This window comes from Antedon bifida, chromosome 5 (assembly GCF_963402885.1).
Source record: "Antedon bifida chromosome 5, ecAntBifi1.1, whole genome shotgun sequence".
In the NCBI taxonomy this organism is placed as follows: Eukaryota; Metazoa; Echinodermata; class Crinoidea; order Comatulida; family Antedonidae; genus Antedon; species Antedon bifida.
The window spans coordinates 29064525-29088084 of NC_136230.1; the positions used below are offsets into that span (position 1 = coordinate 29064525).

A 23560-nucleotide genomic window follows, 5' to 3' on the forward strand; every position below is an offset into this window, starting at 1 on the left:
GATTTCAATAAGACTCTAATTTAATCTTGACTTGATTACAAAACAAAATATATTTATAGAACTGGGCTAATGCTATAATAAATATAGGAAAATTGATTCCTGTATATTGCACATACTTCATCCAAATTATAAAATCGGTCACAAAACAGTAGAGGGGAATGCAGTGGTATGTACTGAACAGTATACATTGTATTCTTTCATAAGCCCATCCCCGCCGAATGATAAATTCGTGTATAGGCCCATCTTTCGAAAAAAGGGATTTCTTTATAGGAGACTTAACAGATATTTTAATCGTCTCACATCCAATGGACAACGTATTTTGCGACACAACCTATTTTATCAAAAGCGTCTTTTGGTACGCGCCGCGCACATACATTTTTGTGGTGCGTCTAGTTTACACCCGCGTACAAATTCCGTTAAATAGCGGTCGTTGGAGTCCCGATTAATTCAAACTGATCCAGGGGCTCCTACAGCAAATCCAGTACTTTAACCGGAACTGAAAACCTTAGGCCTAGGTATATATAAAAAAGAGAACATAAAAGTCGAAGGGGAAGCTTTGTATCCCACAGCATCGCCTGCTTGAGACGCGACAATTAAAAAGTTTATTTTGTGGCTATATAGACAATAATTATGAATAATGATAATAATAGAATAACTCGTTGAAAAATCGACTCACTATGTTTCAATTAATGTATGCCAATGACAAAGGAATCGATCTTAAGAAGTACTAATAGAACTTCCTACAACTAATGTAGCTCATGTTTTGCCTCCCCCCTTTCATTCAAAATATTCTGGTTGATCAGTTTCGAAAGTGGTTAAAAAGCAATAAAACGATGTGTAAAAATGTAACAACAAAAGACGAAAATGTAATAAAATAGAGTATTCCATTTGTTTAGTTTATACAGTGTGGCATCTAGGTTAAAAGGGGCGCGTGTACTATTAGCGCTTACGTCACACAATAGCGCGTATAAGAAACAGACGATAAAATAGATAAAAAGTACAGTAAGTATTTCCCTCAAATATCGATGGATATTGAACGGTATACAACTATACTACTTGTGTGTCTGTAAGTAAATAGTCAAATAGTGATTCATTCAGTCGTCTGCTACTGCACAGCATTGTTATGCCGAACCAGGTGTAAAATTTGAAATCACTTTTTTGTGTGTAGATTAAGTGGGATTTGATTATATATCTATAATAATTGTTATGGAGTACGCATCGCCTTCTCCGTAGAGATCAACACATATACAAACGCGGCAATCTTCGCTCACGACGTCTGCTGAAAAGTAAATATACCTGCGCGCTGAACAACTTGGTCTAGTGGGATTTTTCTCGGCAAAGCAAATACGAATTTAATTCACGTGAGATAAATGTTTTTCGACGATCGGCAACTCGATACTTGAACAAGAAAAAAGGAACAATTGAGCAATAGTTGCTTGTTTGCAGAAGGGTTTTATCATCAGAGAGGGTTTGTGTACGGCCATTGAGAAGGCCAAGTTCTCAATTCAACAGCGTTTGTAAGTTCTATTTGCTGCCCTTGTTGTAAAGATATATTGACGTAATATAGGCTAATCAACACGGCAAGCACTTCGTTAACGGTAAGCCGACATGGATTATCTACACACAGGCGGCCAAATGACATAACGGTAATCAGGTGAAGTTAATCAAGAACATAATAGGCTGTTGACGTTATTTTTTTAGGAAATTCGAGAGGAAATGCAATTTCCAGCTATGTTGGCTTATGATGCTGTTTGGCAGTGCTGATTTTTTTAGCGCGATTTTGCAGACGATATGTTCATACTACAAAATGCCACCTTTTCGGAATAAATCGACTTTTAAAGCAATATGCACCTGTACTGACCTTACAGTGACTCCACCACCACTACCATGTTCTACACCAAGAGTAGGCCTACGGTACACTTTACGTGATTAACTTATTGGTTGGATTTTGTCGTCTGCTATAAAATAATGTTCAATATCGGACGAGAATTTCCGCTCGCACGTTCTGCCAGACACGATTTTGTGGATTTTGATAATGTGGCTCTCGTCGTTGCTAACTGGTACGTAAAACGGATTTCATTTATCATCATACTAACCGACCTTTTTAAAGCGTGGTTCCCACTAGAGACGCACCGCAAGGACGTACGCGCAACGCAATCGAGTTGACCAATGACAAGCCACTGTTCGAATAATCCATCGCTTGTAATTGGTCAAATCACTTATGTTGCGTTACGTCTTTGCGTTGCGTCTCTAGTGGGAACCAAGCTTTAAGGTAATTTTCGTGGGCTCTTAGTTTTGCAATATCTCCGGGTCCTTTTATTAGTTTCAATTTTGGACTGTGACTGCGTATAGTTCCAACCTTTGACCAGTTCACTGGTCGAAAGTTTTATAACGGTCCATTTTAAGTTTACATAATGAAACGATAGATAATGTATTTATGTTTTATCCGAGTATGATCAAGTTTAAATTTCCCGTATTCAAGGGCCTAATGCGCGCCAAGTGTATTTTTGGATAGGTCTATACATGCATACTTTATTAGTCAGCCTCATCGTCATAAAATGATGTCCATACAGTATTAACCAATCCACAGCACAACAAGAGGCTAGACCTACATTCAATATTACAAATTGGCATGTTACCCCTGTCAGCAACGATGTCGTCGGCTTCGTTTGAACCTCATTTAAATTGTTAAGGATGATCCCATGTATCTCTATTGTTCGTGGTACTAATTAACCCAGTGATGTTTTTACTTCATTCACATTAGACAATTAATCGATAACTAGAATTTAATTCGTCACTTTGACGAATTATAGGTGATCATTTTTATCATTTTACTGAAATTAATTTTTTTTTAAACATGCACGTACGTTAACATACGATCGGAAAATGTTGATGTATGCCATCCTATTATATGCTTATAGTGCTGAGTTGTGCCTATATGCCATATACAATATGTACAGTATATACTGTATATCTATATACAGTGTAGCATAGGTGAAATTACGGGACACACATGTTCTAATTTTTTGGCATGATGACGTTATCAAACTAAACTTTAAGATGACAATTTCGAAAGATAATTAATTGAGCAAAAAAATATAAGATTTGGAAAAAAATTTGGCACGTAGAAGCGCTGTGCGCGCTCTTTGAATTGTGTATAACTTTGACGAAAAATATGAAAAAACTACTTTTTCACTTCAACTGGCCATATGTTAACGTTACAACATCCGATAGGCTTAATTTTTATATGAATTAATATCTACATTTCATCAGCTTTCATAATAAATTATAATCATCAAGGTAACCTTCAATTCTGAAGAGCTGTAAGATATTCAAATTTACTGCGAAGGTGAAATTACACGGCCTACGTTATTCAAGTTTTTACGCGTGATGACGTCATTAAAATGAAGATAGTGTCAACTCATGATAAAGATAATTAATTAAGCAAGCACATACTGAAAGTTGTGCGAAATTCGAGCACACATAACCAAGATGCGCTCTGTTGAATGTGATAATCTACACAAAAAGATAACAAATCCTAATTTTTAAATTCAAGTGGCCATTTGATGACGTCAAAACATTTTGTACGTAAAATGTGTACATGAATTCATATCTACAACTCAATGGCTTCCAGAATAAGTTAAAAAAATCGGGGGTCATCTTGCATTCTGAAGAATTATTTTCATTTTAAAAAAGACCTATTTTTCACCATTTTCAGAACTTTTGTAAAATAAATGTGCGCATTTTGTCATTTTTAACGTGCTCATATAGCGTTATTTTAAGTCGGAACTGACTCAAATTTGGTGAATGTACTAAGGATGGTGAGTAGAATGAGATTTGTAAAAAAAATTCATATTTTTTACGCTTTTTAAGTATCGCGCGCGCAAAAACGCATTTTTGCGCAGTAATTTTTTGAAACACGCAAATGGCCTAATTCATGCTCTAAATTGATCAAAACTTAATTTTGAGCGTTTTAAATTTTTAACGCGCGATATCACGCGCATGAACCTACGTGCGCGTGCGTTTTTATTTGCTAATATTTTTACCCTTGATCTGAAGTTTACATGTAGTGAATTTCATTAATATGTGATAATGAATTATGGAGATATGATTGATAATGTGATTTCGCAAAATGGCGTATAAATGTCGTCACGGATGAGTGATCACGCTGGAAAGCTTATTAGGATTAAGTTGTATTATTTGAAAGATATTCTGAAATTTTTGTAATCATTGACATTAAACTTTTTTAGATAATTGTTACACAAAATAGTGTACAGAAACAATAAAAAGAAAAAAAATAATAAAAAACTAGAATTTAATTCGTCACTTTGACGAATTATAGGTGATCATTTTATCATTTTACTGAAATTAATTTTTTTTAAACATACACGTACGTTAACATACGATCGGAAAATGTTGATGTATGCCATCCTATTATATGCTTATAGTGCTGAGTTGTGCCTATATGCCATATAAAATATGTACAGTATATACTGTATATCTATATACAGTGTAGCATAGGTGAAATTACGGGACACACATGTTCTAATATTTTGGCATGATGACGTTATCAAACTAAACTTTAAGATGACAATTTCGAAAGATAATTAATTGAGCAAAAAAATATAAGATTTTGAAAAAAATTTGGCACGTAGAAGCGCTGTGCGCGCTCTTTGAATTGTGTATAACTTTGACGAAAAATTTGAAAAAACTACTTTTTCAATTCAACTGGCCATATGTTAACGTCACAACATCCGATAGGCTTAATTTTTATATGAATTAATATCTACATTTCATCAGCTTTCATAATAAATTATAATCATCAAGGTAACCTTCAATTCTGAAGAGCTGTAAGATATTCAAATTTACTGCGAAGGTGAAATTACACGGCCTACGTTATTCAAGTTTTTACGCGTGATGACGTCATTAAAATGAAGATAGTGTCAACTCATGATAAAGATAATTAATTAAGCAAGCACATACTGAAAGTTGTGCGAAATTCGAGCACACATAACCAAGATGCGCTCTGTTGAATGTGATAATCTACACAAAAAGATAACAAATCCTAATTTTTAAATTCAAGTGGCCATTTGATGACGTCAAAACATTTTGTACGTAAAGTGTGTACATGAATTCATATCTACAACTCAATGGCTTCCAGAATAAGTTAAAAAAATCGGGGGTCATCTTGCATTCTGAAGAATTATTTTCATTTTAAAAAAGACCTATTTTTCACCATTTTCAGAACTTTTGTAAAATTAATATGCGCATTTTGTCATTTTTAACGTGCTCGTATAGCGTTATTTTAAGTCGGAACTGACTCAAATTTGGTGAATGTACTAAGGATAGTGAGTAGAATGAGATTTGTAAAAAAAATTCATATTTTTTACGCTTTTTAAGTATCGCGCGCGCAAAAACGCATTTTTGCGCAGTAGTTTTTTGAAACACGCAAATGGCCTAATTCATGCTCTAAATTGATCAAAACTTAATTTTGAGCGGTTTAAATTTTTAACGCGCGATATCACGCGCATGAACCTACGTGCGCGTGCGTTTTTATTTGCTAATATTTTTACCCTTGACCTGAAGTTTACGTGTAGTGAATTTCATTAATATGTGATAATGAATTATGGAGATATGATTGATAATGTGATTTCGCAAAATGGCGTATAAATGTCGTCACGGATGAGTGATCATGCTGGAAAGCTTATTAGGATTAAGTTATATTATTTGAAAGATATTCTGAAATGTTGGTAATCATTGACATTAAACTTTTTGAGATAATTGTTACACAAAATAGTGTACAGAAACAATAAAAAGAAAAAAAATAAAGATTTCATACAATAACAATAGGTGATCATTTAGCATTCTAAATGATCACCTAAAAAAAATAATAATAAAGATTTTATACAATAACAATAGGTGATCATTTTATTCTAAATGATCACCTAATAATCGATCGTTGACCATTCTCTAATGATCAGTCTGACCTTTACTACATGGTCTTAGAGGTTCCAATCGATATACACAAAGTATGTGATAGTAAATATAATTAGTATGGATGGTACGGATATATTTCTAGAACATGATCGGTTTCAGATGAGAGGTGTCTCTATATTATTATAAGAAATATCCCCAATATAATACCAATTTTGTACAAATTAGCTTTCGTCATAAACATGGTACACATATGGTATAGAAGGCTTAAACTACGTTTACACACCGGGTCAAGATTCCGGTCCGGTCTGGATAAAAATCGTGAAAATATATATAGTGTTTTAAGCTCTGTCTACACTATCAAAAGTTATGTGACAGAATAATGTGATGTGCCCATATATGATAATGTCATATCACTACCATATTTGGGTATATCACTACCATATTTGGGCACATCACACTTTGTTGTCACATAACTAGTTTGATAGTGTAGACAGAGGTTTAGAATAGAACGTAATTATTGGACCTAATCCGGGCCCTTGTGAACGTGGCTTTACGCTAAACCTATTTTTAGTTTATATTACACATTAAAACGGCATCATACGGAACTGAATAAGGCAATACTATTATCATTCTGTTGTTTAATGTCGAAAGTGTAAATATTGACTGAGCTTGTCAATAGAAAATGCGCTAGATTTCATGAAAAAATCAATAATGTACTCCGATCCTTCAGTGCAAATAGTTGCAAGAAGATTATTTACCCTGGTCGGTTGATAAGTCAAAATTAAAGGCCTCGCTTCCCGGGGGATTGTACTGTGGTAAAGTCCAATAAAACGACTGCTTATAATAACCTGTAATGTTAACAGTGGCCTATGTTAGCGTACTATATAATGATGGTTCACATTAGAGTTTAGTAAGACTGTTCACTCTGATTATTGATTAAACAATAACATGTCAAAAGGAGTCTAGGAAAAACAACAATCACAAGCCTATAGCCTATGTTACAAAGGTAGCTTACATTACTATGGAGGAACTATTTATAATATTCTTTCATGCATTTAGCCTACTAGGAAAAATAACACATTTTATAATAATAAAAATGATTACAAAATAATAAATAAAATAGCATCATTCACACATACATAATAACAATAGTTTTCGCTTTCGGCTGTTTTTAATCGACGCTCGTCGCCAATTTCAAACCAGAAAAACAACAGCTCTAAAACATCAAAGATGATATACTCAGCAGCAGCAATACTGATAATTGCCGTGATACAATACAATATTCACAATGATAATCCAAACAAGAAATCTTATTTCCCCCTACAAGGCCACGGTCGCTTTCTCCCGGCCATCTGTCTTCTTGAACACGCCCAGAGTAGGCCTACAGTATTCTTCGCAAATTAATAAATATTTTCTTAGAAACAAACGCCGATGGTGAAAATCCATCAATCTTTTTGAAAAGTACGCGACCAGGGCAATAAACTCTTAACATAGAAAATATAATTTTATATTGTTAAATTAGTGAGTTAATGCGTGTTGTTGAGCATGTTTTTTCATGAAAAGGGCGCTATATAAAATGTGGTCACATTTATTATTATTATCATAGAGGCTTAGTTTATAGGTAATTAATTAGGTAAAATTAATTTTTGGTATTATTATCATTATTATTCGATGCTGCTTATAGTGAGTTAAGTAAATGTATTGTTTAAAAACGCCCATGCCTTTTATTTATTATTATATAGGTTCTCGTTCATACGCAAATAAAAGTCATTCGTTGTACGATAATTATCATGTACCGAAGAAAGAGGGCGGTATATTAAGTTATTGGCTTGAGTGAACGTTTCTTTCTTGTTTCCATTCTTCCTATCTTAATTGTATTTAGTTCCTAATAATAATAATAATAACATTTTTTTTTTCAAATAAGGTTTTTGCTAAGATATTTAAATCATGTATTATTTAATTGCGACCAAATCCCAAAACATTGGTTATCATTTGAAATTTACTTACTTTTTTTCATACAAATTTTAGATAAAGAGTAGGTTAATTTTTGTTTTATTTGTGTAATATTTATATTGTTGTACTAAAGTTTTTTTTGTTTAAACATGGACCTATAAATTAGTCTAATCTAATTTATAGGTCCATGGTTTAAATAAAAAAAATATATGCCGTTTGACAAAGATTTTAATACTGTGTATTGCTTTATTAATATTAATCGTTAAGTTGTGATAATGAAAAAATGAGTGTTGCCGCCCTCTATGTGTTCTCTCCACGTTCTTACTTTTTTCTTGTCTCGAAAAAAGGAGGTAAACAAAAATGGCGAGAAATTTTGTCGAAGTCGTAGGCTATAAAAAGGGACACTAATTAGGATGAATAATGGCTTACAAGTATATTTATGATGACTCTCATGAAGGCTACTATAACCGGCAGTATGATGGCCGTAATTTTGAGCAGCAGAGAAGTATTTTAGAAGAAGAAATAAGTGACGATTGTAGTAGCTGCAGCAGTTACACGGACTCGGAGTCGTATTATTCAGACGATGAGTAAGTTGATGAGTGTCTGAGCTGAGTGAGGCTCTAACTAAAGGCCCACCCTAGCTAGCTAGGGTTAGTCTTGGTCTAGCATAGCTAGGTTAAGACTAATTAATCATAATTAACTACTTTTCGGTGTTAACGTTTTTCTTTTGCCTAAACATCATAAATTAGTAGTTACACGCAGAATAAAATATATAATATAAATTATAGATAGGCCTAACTAAGTATATTTTCACTTTATAATTAAATAAATAATAAATTATTGTCTTTAATTTAATTTTAATTTAAATACTAGGCCGCCTAGGCCTAAATATTTATTAAATGTATTGTTTGTGCTTTTTGATACTTGTCACGAATTTTAAAGAAGTGCAAGTGGCTATCGACACGGTTACAACCATGCATGTTATTGTTATTTATTATTTTCCTATCTGCACGGTTGGCTGTTCGTCTTGATGATAGTACTGAACTTACTGAAATGCCGCTCCTACCATCTCTAGACCCCCGGGAGAGGTGCATCATTTATTCGATGTGTGTCATACCTTATGAATACCATACCCATTCGTTAACAAAAATGACTTAGGTTTAGGTGACCATAACGCACCCATTTTGAAATGCACTGTCATCATGATGTTGTTCATGATATTGTGAGTGGTAAAGTGGCGGGCATTGACACGCCATTGTTCATTGATGTGACGTACCATCTAGGTTTTTTTTACGCATCCTTTCCTCAATAATTATTTGTACATGACGTACCTCTCCCGTGGGTCGTATAGTGGGCAGTACCGTCATACAATTGATAAGTGCATATAAGTGTCTACAAACTACACCAGTTAATTATCCACAAATAACACCAGTTAATTATCCATTTGCTTACTGTATAATATACAGTATCTAGCAATCAATATTTTGAACATCTTCAATTTACAAATAGACTTTGAAAAAAACCAATAAATTGACTTTTATGTTCTCGTAACTGTCTTGTGAAGTACAGTATGTAAACATGTTGTATGCCATGGGTTACTGTGGCATTGTCAAAACTCTACAATAGTCATATTCAAACTGTCGTACAGTAGGCCTATTTTATTGTGTGTTATGCCATGTATTTTGTGTCGTACTGTAGGCCTGTTTTTGTTCTTGACCTATTTTTGTTTTTGTTGTTTGTGCCATGCATTTTGTATGGACGATGTGTGACATACAGCAGTAGCGTCACAATAAGAATGCGTAGTCTGGTAAAAGTGGGTTTAGGAAATATAGTGTTTATTAATATTAGTAATGTATAATGTATGACTGCAAAACAAATCCAAAATAGAATTTATTGAAAAATGTGTGACAGAGCTGTTATGGCTAATATTAATTAATATTAATAATTGTCCCCCTGAAAAAATAATTCTAAACAAAATTTGTTTTGAATATGCCATTTTAATGTCACATAATAGTTATTATCCATTTTTGACCAAAAATTGGGTAGGAAAAAAATGTATTAACTGTACAGTACCTGAAGAAACTGTAATTTAAAGCAAAAAAATAGTCAAATTGGCTACGAAAGTGATTAACTTGATTAAAACTACAAAATAACCTATCCAAAGTCTGATTTAATTAATCTTTATTTTTCATGTTTTTCGTGGACAATACATCTTAATTCTGGATCCACTAGTAGTAGTAGTAGTAGTAGAGGATCTAATCCAAATGTCCTAAACTTTGTGTTTAAACTTACGACCAATAGGCATACTGTATGTCATAGTGATGAATGCAGGTTGAGGTGTAAAGTACACGGCAGTCACAACCTGATATTTATCACATGTCCTAATAGTGAGCATGATTAATTGTTCAACATTTAATTTATTTCAATCCATGTTGTCAGAATCAATGTGTATAAATGAATCACTTATATTTATGGTAGCGCTCTAATCTGAAACTACTAAACGCGCATATATTATTTTCCAGTCCAAGACCTCTCAACAAGGCATGATTGTTTTACGCTAGAATTCAATATTTCACAAGAATTCTTTCCAATTTGAAACATGAGAATGAAAAGTTGTTTTTTTAAACAGGTTTTGATAACAATTTTAAATACTTAAAATATTTAATTTCCTTTATAGTGGTCTGGAACCAGTGTGGGCAGGTGCTGTACAACCAAAAGGTGACCTTTTCTTCATTGACCCTGGCCGTACCTCATCGGATAAAGTCCCAGAGTCTCCGCAGATAAACGGAACACCAGAACCTACCAAGAACAAACTCCATGCATTGAAAAAGAAAATTGTCAGGCGAAAAAATGGCGCATTGCAAAAACATTTACCAGACTTCAACCACAATGGTACCGTCATCACTAACAACTATGCTAAGGTCACACTGCGAAAGATTGTTCGATTAAAATTGACCTCTGAACCTTGCAATGGTCAAACAAGACTGGACACCCTTTTGGGAATTATCCCTGGACGTTTTTCAAAGTCGGCAAATTCACCGGTGTCGGCTGCGGGGGATAAAATTCTAAGAAATGGAAAGGTGACGGAGATTGATAAGCGAGTAATGGTTCAGGGATTGTTGCCTGCGGGACCGGCTTTGGAATCTGGACAAATTAATATAGGTGAGGTTTTATTCTTTGTAAAAATGCTGGTAAAAAACAGTAATATTTCATTTAGCTTGTCACCACTTAAAAAGACTATACTGTAATTAACAGCATGCGATCATGTCTCCTTGGTTACTGACATACTAGAATCAATTTCATAATTAGTAAATTGACTCATGTTTTAATTAAAATCAATCTGTTTCCAACCAGGATAATTATTTCTTGTTTACAATGAATGTGTACCGTACACTATCTATCAAAGTGACTACATTTAGTTATTGCATATACTGACTCAGAGTTCTAACAAGGCAATCTAACAACAGGATGCTGAGCTCCGGAGGTCAAAGGGTTTAACTGTGGCTGTGACACGCCCCTTAACAACAGACACAGTGCGCCACAATATATAGTACAGTACTGTTTGTATTTGTGACAGCCAGACATAAGATCAAAAGACTGTTACAAGTTCCTATCTTGCCAAGGCGAGCTCATTGTCCTGTTGTTAGATTGCCTTGATTCTACAGTATGCAACATTTTATAGAAAATGTATTCAAGATTTGAACAACAATCAAAGCTAGTACTGTGCTGAAAAACTAATTTTTTAAAGAAATTACTAATTGGAAAATACTGCTTTACTACTTTTATGTATAACCAGGTCTACTGTATGTGATTACTGTAGATGATGTATAGCTCAGAGGAAAATGTATTCATTAGTGATATTAAACATCCAGTACCTACCAGATCTCAGAAATACAAATTGGGTTATCCTAAACAAAACAACCAATTACTTAGGTTAAGCTACCAATTAAATGATAACCCTTGAGAAAAAGGGAGTGGTGGTTGTTGTGCACACTGCTGTAGGCATTATGTAGGTCGTCGGAGGAATGTCAAAGCTTTAAAAGAGGTTTGTTATTGTAACTGGAGTATTTGAGAGTCTGTAAAAGGAATTTGTGAGCCTATAAACCGTATTAACTGGGTATTAAACTGTTACTACACATGTAAAATTAGAAAGCTTTCTTACACCATATGTTCTGCTGTTGTCAGGATTTTTTTATACAGCATATTGAGTATGCTTTCGTGCAATTTGAAATAATCAATTTTTGTATGCTGCTGTCATATATTACAGTGTACTGTATATTAGTTTTATTTCTGTCCAATTTTTTCTGGAGCATTTCTTTTGAATAAACTATAAAGTACATCATAATTACTAAACTTCCTATAATCAGCAACACCACTATCATTGTCGTTGTCATTATCATCATTATGATGATCATCATCATTATCATCATCATTATTATCATCAGTATCATCATCAGCATCATCATTATTATCATCATGATGATGATCATCATCTGCATCATTGTCATCATTATCATTATCATCACCATCATCATTATCATCATTATCATTAACATCATCATCATTATCACCATCATCATCATTATCACCTTCATCATTATCATCATCATCATTATCACCTTCATCATTATCATCATCAGCATCATTATCACCATCATTAACATCATTATCATCATAATCATCATTGTCATCATCATTATCATATCATCATAATCAACATCATATCATGATGATGATGATCATCATCATCATAATCATCAATACATCATCATCCATAAAAGAAAACCAATACAACTGTATTGTTCATGCTAAAGCTGGCTTCATCTGACACATAATATATTTTCTATTGATCAGCTTTTCCTGTTGCTTCCTGCAATCTTCTGCTCTGAGCAATAGCCTCAGTAGATTTGAATGACCCCTTTCATTTCTGCTTCCTTCATTTCACAGGTGACTGGTTGGTAGCGATCAATGATGTTGAAGTTGGACTTCACAATCTTAATAATGTCTTGACATCCATACCAAATGCACCTACTGTAAGTTGACTATTATTATGTAGTTAGTAGCACTGTAAAATCATCGGATATTTATATTGAATTTAATTTTAAAAACAACATTAAGTTTGTCTTTGTCAGATATTTTATGCAAATTATTTAAGGCATGATATAGAATTTCTTCCACCCCAGAAAATGTTTATTTCTGTTTTTTTGACATATAGATTAATATACTGAATTGAATTGTTAATTGTCCAAGAACATTAAAAACAAATACAATTGTCACTCAAATTGTCAAAGTAATTAAATAATAATAAATTAAATAATTAATGAATTTTTTATCAGGTTAACGTTACGATAGAAAGCCTAGGATATGAAGGGAAGGACACGTTTATCACCCAACCAACTAGATCGCCACCCACAAGCAACTTGGTTAAACTTATTAGCGGGGAAAGACTAGAAGAGACACAGCAGACCCTTAGTGGCACGCCACATGCTATTATGTTCCTCACCCTGGGAAAAGATGACAAAGACTCTGGAAATGTAAGTACCCTCATTTTGTCACTACTGCCGTGCCATAGTGGCTATGAGCACTCACTAGCCAAACCTAGGGACCGCAAAGCTTTATGGAGCTTTACACTTGGTTCCCACTAGAGTTGCCACACAACACAAGCACAAGCAAGCAAGCAATGGATTACTTGTTACTTGTTTGTGTTGGGTCTACGTCCTTGCGATGCGTCTACGTCCTTGCGATGCGTCTACGTCCTTGTGTTGCGCCTTGGGAACCAAGCTTAAGGAGCCACAGATCATGAGTAGCCCCAATGCAACTGCTCAGCATTGGAGGGCCCCTTAGGGGTGCTAAACCAGGGGCCTTATCCCCGTGCATTACGTCACTGCATTACTTTTATCAATTGACATTTATAAGCAAATTCCTAATTGTCACTTTTATTCATTAAACACAATATTAACCTAAAAATTTGCATTCAGAAGAAAGAGGGAATGTATTCATCAGATTATATTGAAAATCACAGTTTTCTTTTTATTCTCTGCTAAAAATATCCACAGTAAAGTTGTCAAATTGATGGATTACAGGATAAATTGCTTTGCTGTGCTAAATGGCACTAAGGTTGCTATAGGCATACACAATGCTTAGCCTGAATGACTGTACACGTGCACAGCCACAAAAGGTAGTCCATCCTCCTGTGCAAATCGGTCTGTGCTTCTTTTTTTATAAATGCTTGTGGTAACAGACAGGGTTAAATAAACTAGACATAATATGTTGTAAGTTTGTTTAAAATTTGGAGTTATAAAGTAGATGTTAGATTGTACTAGATACTCTTTTAAGTTTATCTTTAAATCATTACGCAGAACGCCTTATGATGATTGAGAAAATAAAATCTGTTATTTAATACTGTTGCACCTTTCTCAACACTAGACATTTAAATATTTATTTATTTACATACTTTTTTTCGTTTTAAGGAAATTTTATTCCGTTACCCAGAAGGCAGTGCATCTCAGAAGCTATCGGCCATTCAGGGGTTGTTTATCACCCTTGGCGACATGTTACTCAAGTTGACGAGCAGCAAGGTAACCAGGTATGTATTGATGTCGCCAAAGCTTGTTTATTTATTTGTAGGTATCTCTGAGTTTATTCCATAAGAATCATCAAAATCATTAATTAAAATATAATAAAATAAGTAAAAATAATTTGATAATTAGACCTATAGGAAAAGAGATTTTATTACAGGTATAGAGACATTTTAAACTACCTAGTGATATTAATTGTTAAAGAGATTTGTGAAAAAAACTACCTCAACTTGGATTTGAACCAGGAATCTTCTGCTTGATATGCAGATAACCTACAGTACCATTAGACCACTGGAGGTTTCATAGTACAGTTTAATATCATAAAATAACCTTATTTCTCACGACTTCAAGATATGTATGTTATTGTAGGTTTAATACACCACACTCACACTATGCTAGCTTGTAATTTGAGTTAAACCCTTTTTAACAGTAACCATTGTCTACTTAAGTTGACCTCTAGGGAGTTATTACCCTCCGTCGGCCATTACAACCTCTATTGTAATAGAGCTGGATCAAAATTCTCCCAGTGAGTTTGTGTTGTAGACACAATACAACACAATAGTACCATGTACTGTTATTTGCCTTTGCAATATACCTGATACACACACGCGGTATAACTAATAGTTAACTTCTATAAACTATTGTTTGGACAAGTAGTTAGTACAGTATAAATAACAAATTTGTTTTTTTAAAGAAAGTGCATACTGTATTTGCCAGGTATACATGGATTTTATAGTCTATATAGCTATATTGGTGACATTCTCTAGGGTTTATTGTCATTGATAGGCTCTTGAAATATTAAGTAAATATTTAAGTGTGGTAACTGTTACCATAAAACAAGCATGGTAAAATGCAAACTTGTATAAATATTGATTGTGAATATAAAACTTAAGGAATTAAATAGGTTCAATATTTGAATCGCTTACACACACACTAGAACGAAAAGAAGCAAGAATTTACAATTCTCTGAAAATGACCAGTCGATTTATTGATGCGTAAAATGCACACGTACTTGTCCATTTTGTTTTAGTTTGTATAGGTCCATTATCTGATACTGTAAGGGTCAAATGTCATGGTGTAATTTGGTAACTAACTCAATATCTATGACCGACCTAATTTCTACAGTAGTTTAATCATGATTTTGTAGCTGATAATTGGAATCTGATTTTCTCATTTACTGTAAAGCAATGGTCATAACTCAATGTTCATTATGGCCTTGTAGATCAGAATAAAGAGCTTTTCAATTCAAAGTGGTGGATCCTGGATTTTGTAGAGAAAAGAGAGAAATGAAGTGCTGAACTTAATTTGCATCTTTTGCATTACAATTTGTGAAATTTAGAGGGGGGCTGGGCTGGCTGAAAACCCCTCCCCCTACCCCTTGAATCCGCCCCCGGTTTAAAGCATTAAAATGTTCCTACATACAGTGTTTATTACAGTCTCAAAACACCACAAATATTGTATAGGATAAAATAGAATTCAGAATTAGGCTACTGAGTTTGTTTGACACCTTGTATAACAGGTCCTAGATTGTGTCTGATTCTTCTGGCATTGTTTGATAGTAAAGATTTAGTCATGTGTGTAAGTTAGACACAATAACACCTTACAGGGACAACTTCCACCTCATTTCAACTATAGTAAGCCCTGAACAAAACAGTCATTACTAAACAAATCAATTGCAATAGTTTATTGTTGAGTATTTTCTATAGAGAGATACTGTACATGGTTGAGACAGGGTTAGGCCTGCCAAGGTTAGTCCTCCTGTTAACTTGCCTAGATGTAAATCCCTGTATAATGCAGATTGTTTATGACATTTATTTAAAGATATATTGTCCCACTGAAAAAATATTTATTTTACATTTTTTTTTTTGAATATGCCATTTTTATTTCGCATAAATAGTTCACTTTGATCGAAAACTGGATCCCCCCAAAAAAAAACACTGTAATTTAAAGCAAAAAATAGTCAAAAATCATAATATAGCATTAAACCCATTGCTCTATGATCAGACACAATGAATACATTTTCTCATTTAATCACTACTTTTTTAAATCATTTTTTCCAGTTCTTCCGTTATATCTGGCGGCACAACAATCCACGTGGCCTATTATCAACATGAGACGGAGGTGATGGTGTTAGCGGCTCCAGCTAAGAATTTATCACGTTACCAAATAGTCGGGATAATGAATGATACGGTGCGACTACTGGAGTATATGTATGGTTCGGTCCCAAGGTAAATGCGATTTTGGTATTAATTTGAGTTTAACTCATTAAATTTTTATTTTTATCTTAACTAATCAATGGATAATTAATATCTTGAGTTGGGAAAGTGGAGCCTATTCTCTATACTGTATCTAAACTTGTCTAGTATCATAGGCACATTCTGTGATACAGCTGTGATGGCTGTATCATAGACCATAGCCTAACCATTAACAGTACATACATAACACCACATGTGATACAGATGAGATACTGTATTATGGAATTAGACTACGATACTTGGCAAATATTGTCATATGTAGAGATACAGCACTATATGTGGATAATCAGGTGAAAATGTTGTATTATGCCTGTTAACATGTTTGCATAGATGGAAAACTATGGATGGAAGAGATATTGACATTATTTTATTTGTTTTCTTGTCAGAGCATTCACAGAAGCAGATAATCACCCTAGGTTGTGCCATTTATTCTCCATTCTCTTCCAACAACTTTTAAACCCTGACATTGATTCAAAACTCTCCCACGGTCTTGTCTTCCTCAACCTGCTTCCTGCCGTCAGAGGTCTTGATCTTCCAGAAGAACACAAAGTCAACGTAGACAGCAGTCTGAGCGAGCTGGAAGCGGCTGACTTTGCCGAGATGTCGGACGTACACTACGACGATCGTCGGCCGTACGTGATCCTCGGTACTTGCATCTATTATAAGGACTTTTTACTAGCGAACCATTTGCCAAAGAACGATCTGTTAGATATTGATATCTACTGCCGTTACTTTTGTTTGTTGTCGTTGGCGACTGAACAACGCATGGGACAGCTTGTTGTATGGCGCGAGGTGTTTCCTTCCGTTTCCAACGAACCGGAATCTACCGGCTACACACGACCTCATGGGCGTTACTTTCTTTTAATCGTAGGAATTGTAAGTATTTCATTTCTTTATTATTATAACCAAGGCTAACAACAGGACACTGAGCTCGCCTTGACAAGATAGGAACTCGTAACAGTCCTTTGATCGCATGTCTGGCTGCGTCAAATACCAACAGTACTGTACTATGTACATATACACTTGCGGTGTCTGTTAAGGGGTGTAAAACTGATCATATCGCAGCCACAGATAAACCCTTTGATCTCTGGAGCTCAGCATCCTGTGGTTAGGTTGCCTTGTTATAACACATTCACATAATCCTGGTGATTATTATACAGCTCGCATCATTTTTTTTGTTGCATAAGGGAATTGTATATGCTCTCAGATGTGCACTAAAAATGTTGCCTTTATAGGTTATATTGTCTCATTTACAATTATTTGTTGTGCTTTTTTTAGAAACATAGTGTTCTATGTATGTTATTAGAATCTGCTGGTTGTGCTGCAAGGTATGTACATTATATTTTTTCAATAATTAAATTTTAAAAATAATTCTGTTACACCTAACAATAACACACTTACACCAAACAATAACACATTATATACAAATCTAGTCACAATCCAGTTGGACAATACCTAGGCCTCAAGAGACTTAATTTTAATAAGTACTGTATGAGTTTTCCATAGTGTAATTGGCGAGTCATGTAGTTGCTGGTGAATAGTGGAACATGAATTTGATAATAATATGGTTTATTTAATTGTGTTTGTTTTGTTACTGTTGTAGGGCTATAGGCAATCCAAGCCCAGACCCATTTTATGTAGACCAAGCTAGGGCTACTTTACTTCACCTTGACGCCATTGGCATCCCTAAAGCCTGTGAAGATAGGTAAGTGCTATCAACCTTGTAAGAATATAGTTGTTTTACTGTGAAAGTTCAATTATAAGGCTTCTGTATCCTGTGCTTTTGTTAATTTGATTAAACAAGATTCCAGTCAATTCATTAGGTAGCATTGTTTTCTGACTTTATAGCCATGACATTTTGAAATGAAGAATTATAGGTTTCATTTAATTTCAAAATGTTTCAATAACGAATTCAATTAATACCTCTCTAAGCTGATTAGTTAGGCCTGCATTTTGAATTGTAGGCTCTCATACTGTACTTTGTATACTTGTAGCTGGAGAACAGCAAAGCTTAATTCTGGGATATACTGTAGAGGCTAGGCAAATAATATAAGCCTCTCTTGAGTACTACTTCACTTCTTGTGTAGGGTTCAATCAATTAAATTCAACATTTTTATTTACAGTTCGAACTTTAGTCATAGTATTTATCTTGATTTTTTTGAGCAAATGAAATGTTTTTCGTTTCAGGTTAACTGTGCCACCAATCCCGGCCTTATCCTGTGCTGATTGGTTCTTTCCTCTTCCGCGTGGCTCCAGTGATACCGGGACATCGGTACAAGCGCTGCAAGCATCGCCAATGCTAAGTAAACTACATAGCCAATCACCTGCCAGAGGTCGTAAAACACTTCACGTTGAGACGCCCACCAGTAGACGGAGTTCCTTATCGTCCGGACCTTCATTAGGAACTCCGGCCTCCAAACGACGTAACAAAGAATCGGACAATGATAGCGAAGTAAGCCCTATGAATTCACGCGCCAACAGCACTCAGTCATCGCCAAATTCAGGACGGAGGCATGATCACCAGAGAATGAACTCTGACCTTTCTGGGTCGGAGGGCAGTAGTGAAGTTTACAGAGTAAGACCATTTTAAAATGTTACTGAACTTAATTGCATACAGTTGTGGACGAAATATTTCAGCAAAATTAATTTACTAGATGTAAATGAATTAAATTCAAAAGACATTTATTTACGTCCAAAAGACAAAAAGTAAAACAGATTGAGATTATTCAAAAAATGGACGAAGGCAGGATCCCAAAAAGATGAAATCTTGTGGCAGGATTGCCTTGAAAAAAATTACCTTTTCCTTTGCCATAACTTTCTGTTTTTACCTATAAATATAAAGTCGGTCGATTTTGACTCCAAACATAGCGTGTGAGAATGTGGTATTTTTATTAGCAAAATGTTATCGCATCGACGGTGAGCTTTGCCCCGACACGTTTGCTGGTACTCAAATTAGGTACGTTTTAAACTTGAAAGGAAATAAACATGAATCTGTTAATGCCTGCAAAAGTACACAAATCTGTCAACACTCTATGTTTTTACACCACCTGTGGACAGTGCATACCAAATTCATTGCATTGCAAAGATATTAAAGCTGCCTTTAACTCACTGTAATTTGTGCTAGGAATGTTCTTTTTAATTCACTTTTAATCCAACCTTTACTAGATGTAACAAATAGTAAGCAATTTTTTTTTTATACATTAATAAATTCTGCAAATTTTGAATTTACAAAAACTGGCAAATCAAGCTTTGCTAGACTAAAACATAACTATTTTTTCCAAAACAGCTACTTTAAAAAATTCTTAACAAATTTTTTTTTTTCACAATTTTTTTGTTGAATATGTCATTTTAATGTCACATAATTGTTATTCACTTTATTCAATTGGATCGAAGAAAAAAAATATTTACCTAAAAAAAATGTAATACAATACATCTTTAACTAGCAATTATGAAAAATCTACTAGCAATTTTCTAGTTTTCTAGGGTGAAATTCGAGCCATAGTAATGAAATAAATAATAATGTGAACTTATTAACATTTACAGTGGATTGAACTGAAAAAATTGTCATCTTTAAATACCAATTTACAAATTCGTTGGATAAACAATATGCATCAATTAAATGACTACAGCCAATTTGGATATTGAAATATTGATAAATAATCCATAACTCATCCGTTTTTTAAATGAATAACTTTATAACACATCCTGATTGATATTTTGTTACAGTGTATCTTTAATTCGTTTACATACTCTTTTTTTTTCAGAGTGGCCGAGATCGAAGGATTATTCCTGACCCATATAATCTAGGAGTTATACAGCACCAATTAGCCGAGATAGAATACAAGGACATTATATCTGCTACCAAGTATGTGCCTGTATAATTCTTGTGCTTGTTTTTACTCCAAAGGTAGCAGCCATAGTGGCTTCACCTTGTCAGATGCCTCTGTGTAAAACTAAAATATTGAATAATAAAAATACATTTAAAAAAAACAGATTTTTTTTTTAAATTTGTTTTTGAATATGCTATTTTAATGTCACGTAATAGTTATTCACTTTGACCAAAAACTGGAGTGAAAAAAAAATTATTTATCTGAAAAAAATTAGAATGTAATTTAAAGCAACATATACTTAAATTGTCCGTCAGACAATGGTTTTTGGTTAAAATTACCCGTTTCTTTTATCATTTTAAAAGTGTAATAATTATTATTTTTTGGTTTGTTTTTTTTAAGAACTGAATAGCTTTATTAAAACTGCAAAATAACCTATTCAAAGTATGATTTTATTAATCTTCATTTTTCATGTTTTTTGGGGGGAAAATACATCAAAATGAAGAATTTTTTCTCTTGCATTTAGGTTAACTGCCGGCCATGATAACACCCTCTTCCACTTTATTGATGTAAACACAACAGAAGGTGTTGTGATCTGTCCCACCCACAGTGATGTTGCAATGTTAGGGGGAATTCTACACCCCCAGCTGCTGGAAAACTTTCATCAGGCCTGTATGAGAATACGCCAAATATTTGCTAGAGCCAGACGCAAAGTAAGTCATAACAAATATATTGTATATAGAATTCATAATTGTTAAATGACTGAAAAGAAATCATTTTTGAAATTGTAAACATAAAGATTGTTAAATATGTATTTTTGTATGTGCACTGCCCCAGTGAAGAACAAATATATATATTTATATACTCAATGTCACATAATAGTTATTCAATTTGACCAAAAATTGGATAGAAGACTAAATTATTTACCTGAAAAAAACTAATTTAAAGCAAAAAAAATGGTCATATTTTTGGTTGAATGTTTTTGGGCGACAATAAATCTTTCAATTTAATTATTGGCTACATTTATATTTTATTAGGCACAGAAAACCAAAATGAACAATGGTCAGCTGATCAACAAACAAGAGGGGATGGGACATGTTAAAGAACAAGGCATCATGTTTCACTGTACTTCTCCCAATTGGCCAGAACAACGCAAAGCTCCACCCACAATGCAGTACTGGGTCGTAGGGTATGTATATACATTTATTTACTTGGCATGCCTGGCATTGCCTGAGAGAAATCAGAAATTTTGTTTTTTACAAAGGCACTACTACTATTACAGATTTGTGTATAATTGTTTTAATTTAATTTTAAAGATGTATTGTCCCCCAAAAACATGAAAAAATAAAGATAATAAAATCAGATTTTGAATAGGCAATTTCACAGTTTTAATAAAGTTATTCACTTCTGTAGAAAAAAAATCATCAAAAATAATTATTTCACTTATAAAAAGACAAAAGAAATGGTTAATTTCAACCAAAAACCATTGTCTTCCATACAATTTAGGTATATTTTGCTTTAAATTACATTTTGGTTCAAGTTTTTGGTCATAGTGAATAACTATTATGTGATATTATAATGGCATATTCAACAAAAAAAATTTAAAAAATTATTTTTTAGGGGGACAATATATCTTTAAATATTAACATTATTTTATGTGATAATACATGCAATTGGGCCAAAATTACAAAAAAACTAAATAATAATCAGGGTTTAAAATAAAAATAAGATCTCTTTTCCCATGGTTTTAAATTTGTTTATTTTCTCTTTTCGTAGGCGGCTGTATGCTGAGAAACAATCACGGGAAATTTACGTCTGCTATCACGAATCTGCGAGTCAGAACGCGATAGAGCTGGCATTTAAACTAGCATTTGGATCTGGTTTATGACACGTTTTCCCACAGAGGGCGCCACACTAGTTAACCTTTGCCAAAATACCATGTGAACATAGTGCAGATAATCATGAAATCATTTGTATACTGTAAGCTCTCTTGACGAATGATATGTTTGTTAAGCTAGGGAAGAGTAAATGCTTTTCTATTCAAACACGAAATATTTGTACTTATTATATATTAAATAATTTCAGAATGAGACAATTGATCCTAAATTGAACATTATAACTAAAGCTCTGTCTACACTATCAAACTAATTGTGCCCAAATATGGTAGTGATATGCCCAAATATGGTAGTGATATGACATCATCATGTAGATATATGGCCACATCACATTTTTTTGTTGCATAAAGTTTGATAGTGTAGACAGAGCTTAAAATACTTCAAATATACCAGTGTTATTTCCACCATTATCTGGGACACCTTCCTCAAACCGTTTATAAAGTATGTCCGTTTATAAAGTATTTCCGTTTATAAAATATGTTTCAAATCATATAATCATAGTAAAATGATGATGCATGTGCTGCTGTACTAAATACTATGCAAACTTAATTTAAGTATTGGTAATTGTGGAAGAACGATAAATATATTTTTGGAAATTAAATACAGAGGTGCTATTATTACTAGTATTAGGTATTATATATGATTTTTTTGTTCTTTTTTAATGAAAAAAATATTATTTAGGCTCTGTCTACACTATGAAACTTTATGTGATAAAAATGTGCTGTACTCATATATGGACAGGATGATGTCATATCACTACCATATAGTTTTTTGTCACATAAAGTTTGATATTGTAGACAGAGCTTATAGGAAGTATAATAATTATTAATTTTCTAAACAAGTTTGCTTGATTCTTCTCAAATATGTTTGTGCAATATTTTTACAATTTGTTTTGCTGAAATTGTATTTATACTCAAATAATCAAGTCATTTAGTTATCCTAACAATATACAGTATATCTCATAGTCAATAGTGTATTTTTAATAAATGAATATCCGTATAGTAGTTGAGTTGAGTAATTTGTTGTTATTTAATATACAAGATTAATAACTATATAGAGAATATTAAATTATTTTTTGACTTGACATTTTTTTACTGTACTGTGGAACACAGGTG

The 23560-nt window shown here is 33.5% G+C and overlaps 1 protein-coding gene across 2 annotated transcripts; it reads left to right on the forward strand.

Annotated features, from left to right (window-relative positions):
• Positions 1–1839: 1839 nt before the first annotated feature.
• On the forward strand, positions 1840–23443 carry LOC144843040 (protein inturned-like). 2 transcript variants are annotated; one of them, XM_078699694.1, is made up of 14 exons: positions 1840–2060; positions 10568–11052; positions 12838–12923; positions 13227–13424; positions 14361–14476; positions 16529–16696; positions 17110–17599; positions 18002–18051; positions 18327–18428; positions 18911–19298; positions 20488–20588; positions 21077–21263; positions 21588–21739; positions 22327–23443. In XM_078699694.1, exons 1-14 carry the CDS (start codon positions 1969–1971, stop codon positions 22436–22438), a joined length of 2727 nt encoding a protein of 908 aa, XP_078555820.1. In that variant the 5' UTR covers positions 1840–1968; the 3' UTR covers positions 22439–23443. The 2 variants fall into 2 exon arrangements, with proteins under 2 accessions (XP_078555820.1, XP_078555819.1); XM_078699693.1 differs by lacking the exon at positions 1840–2060 and adding an exon at positions 8240–8477.
• Positions 23444–23560: the final 117 nt, after the last annotated feature.

Bases quoted from the DNA above. Each gene is read 5' to 3' on its own strand.
- LOC144843040 (XM_078699693.1), top strand. From the start codon at position 8,311: ATGGCTTACAAGTATATTTATGATGACTCTCATGAAGGCTACTATAAC. The intron at 13,425-14,360 runs GTAAGTACCCTC...TTTCGTTTTAAG, and splicing joins ATGACAAAGACTCTGGAAAT to GAAATTTTATTCCGTTACCC. The intron at 21,264-21,587 runs GTAAGTCATAAC...ATATTTTATTAG, and splicing joins TTGCTAGAGCCAGACGCAAA to GCACAGAAAACCAAAATGAA.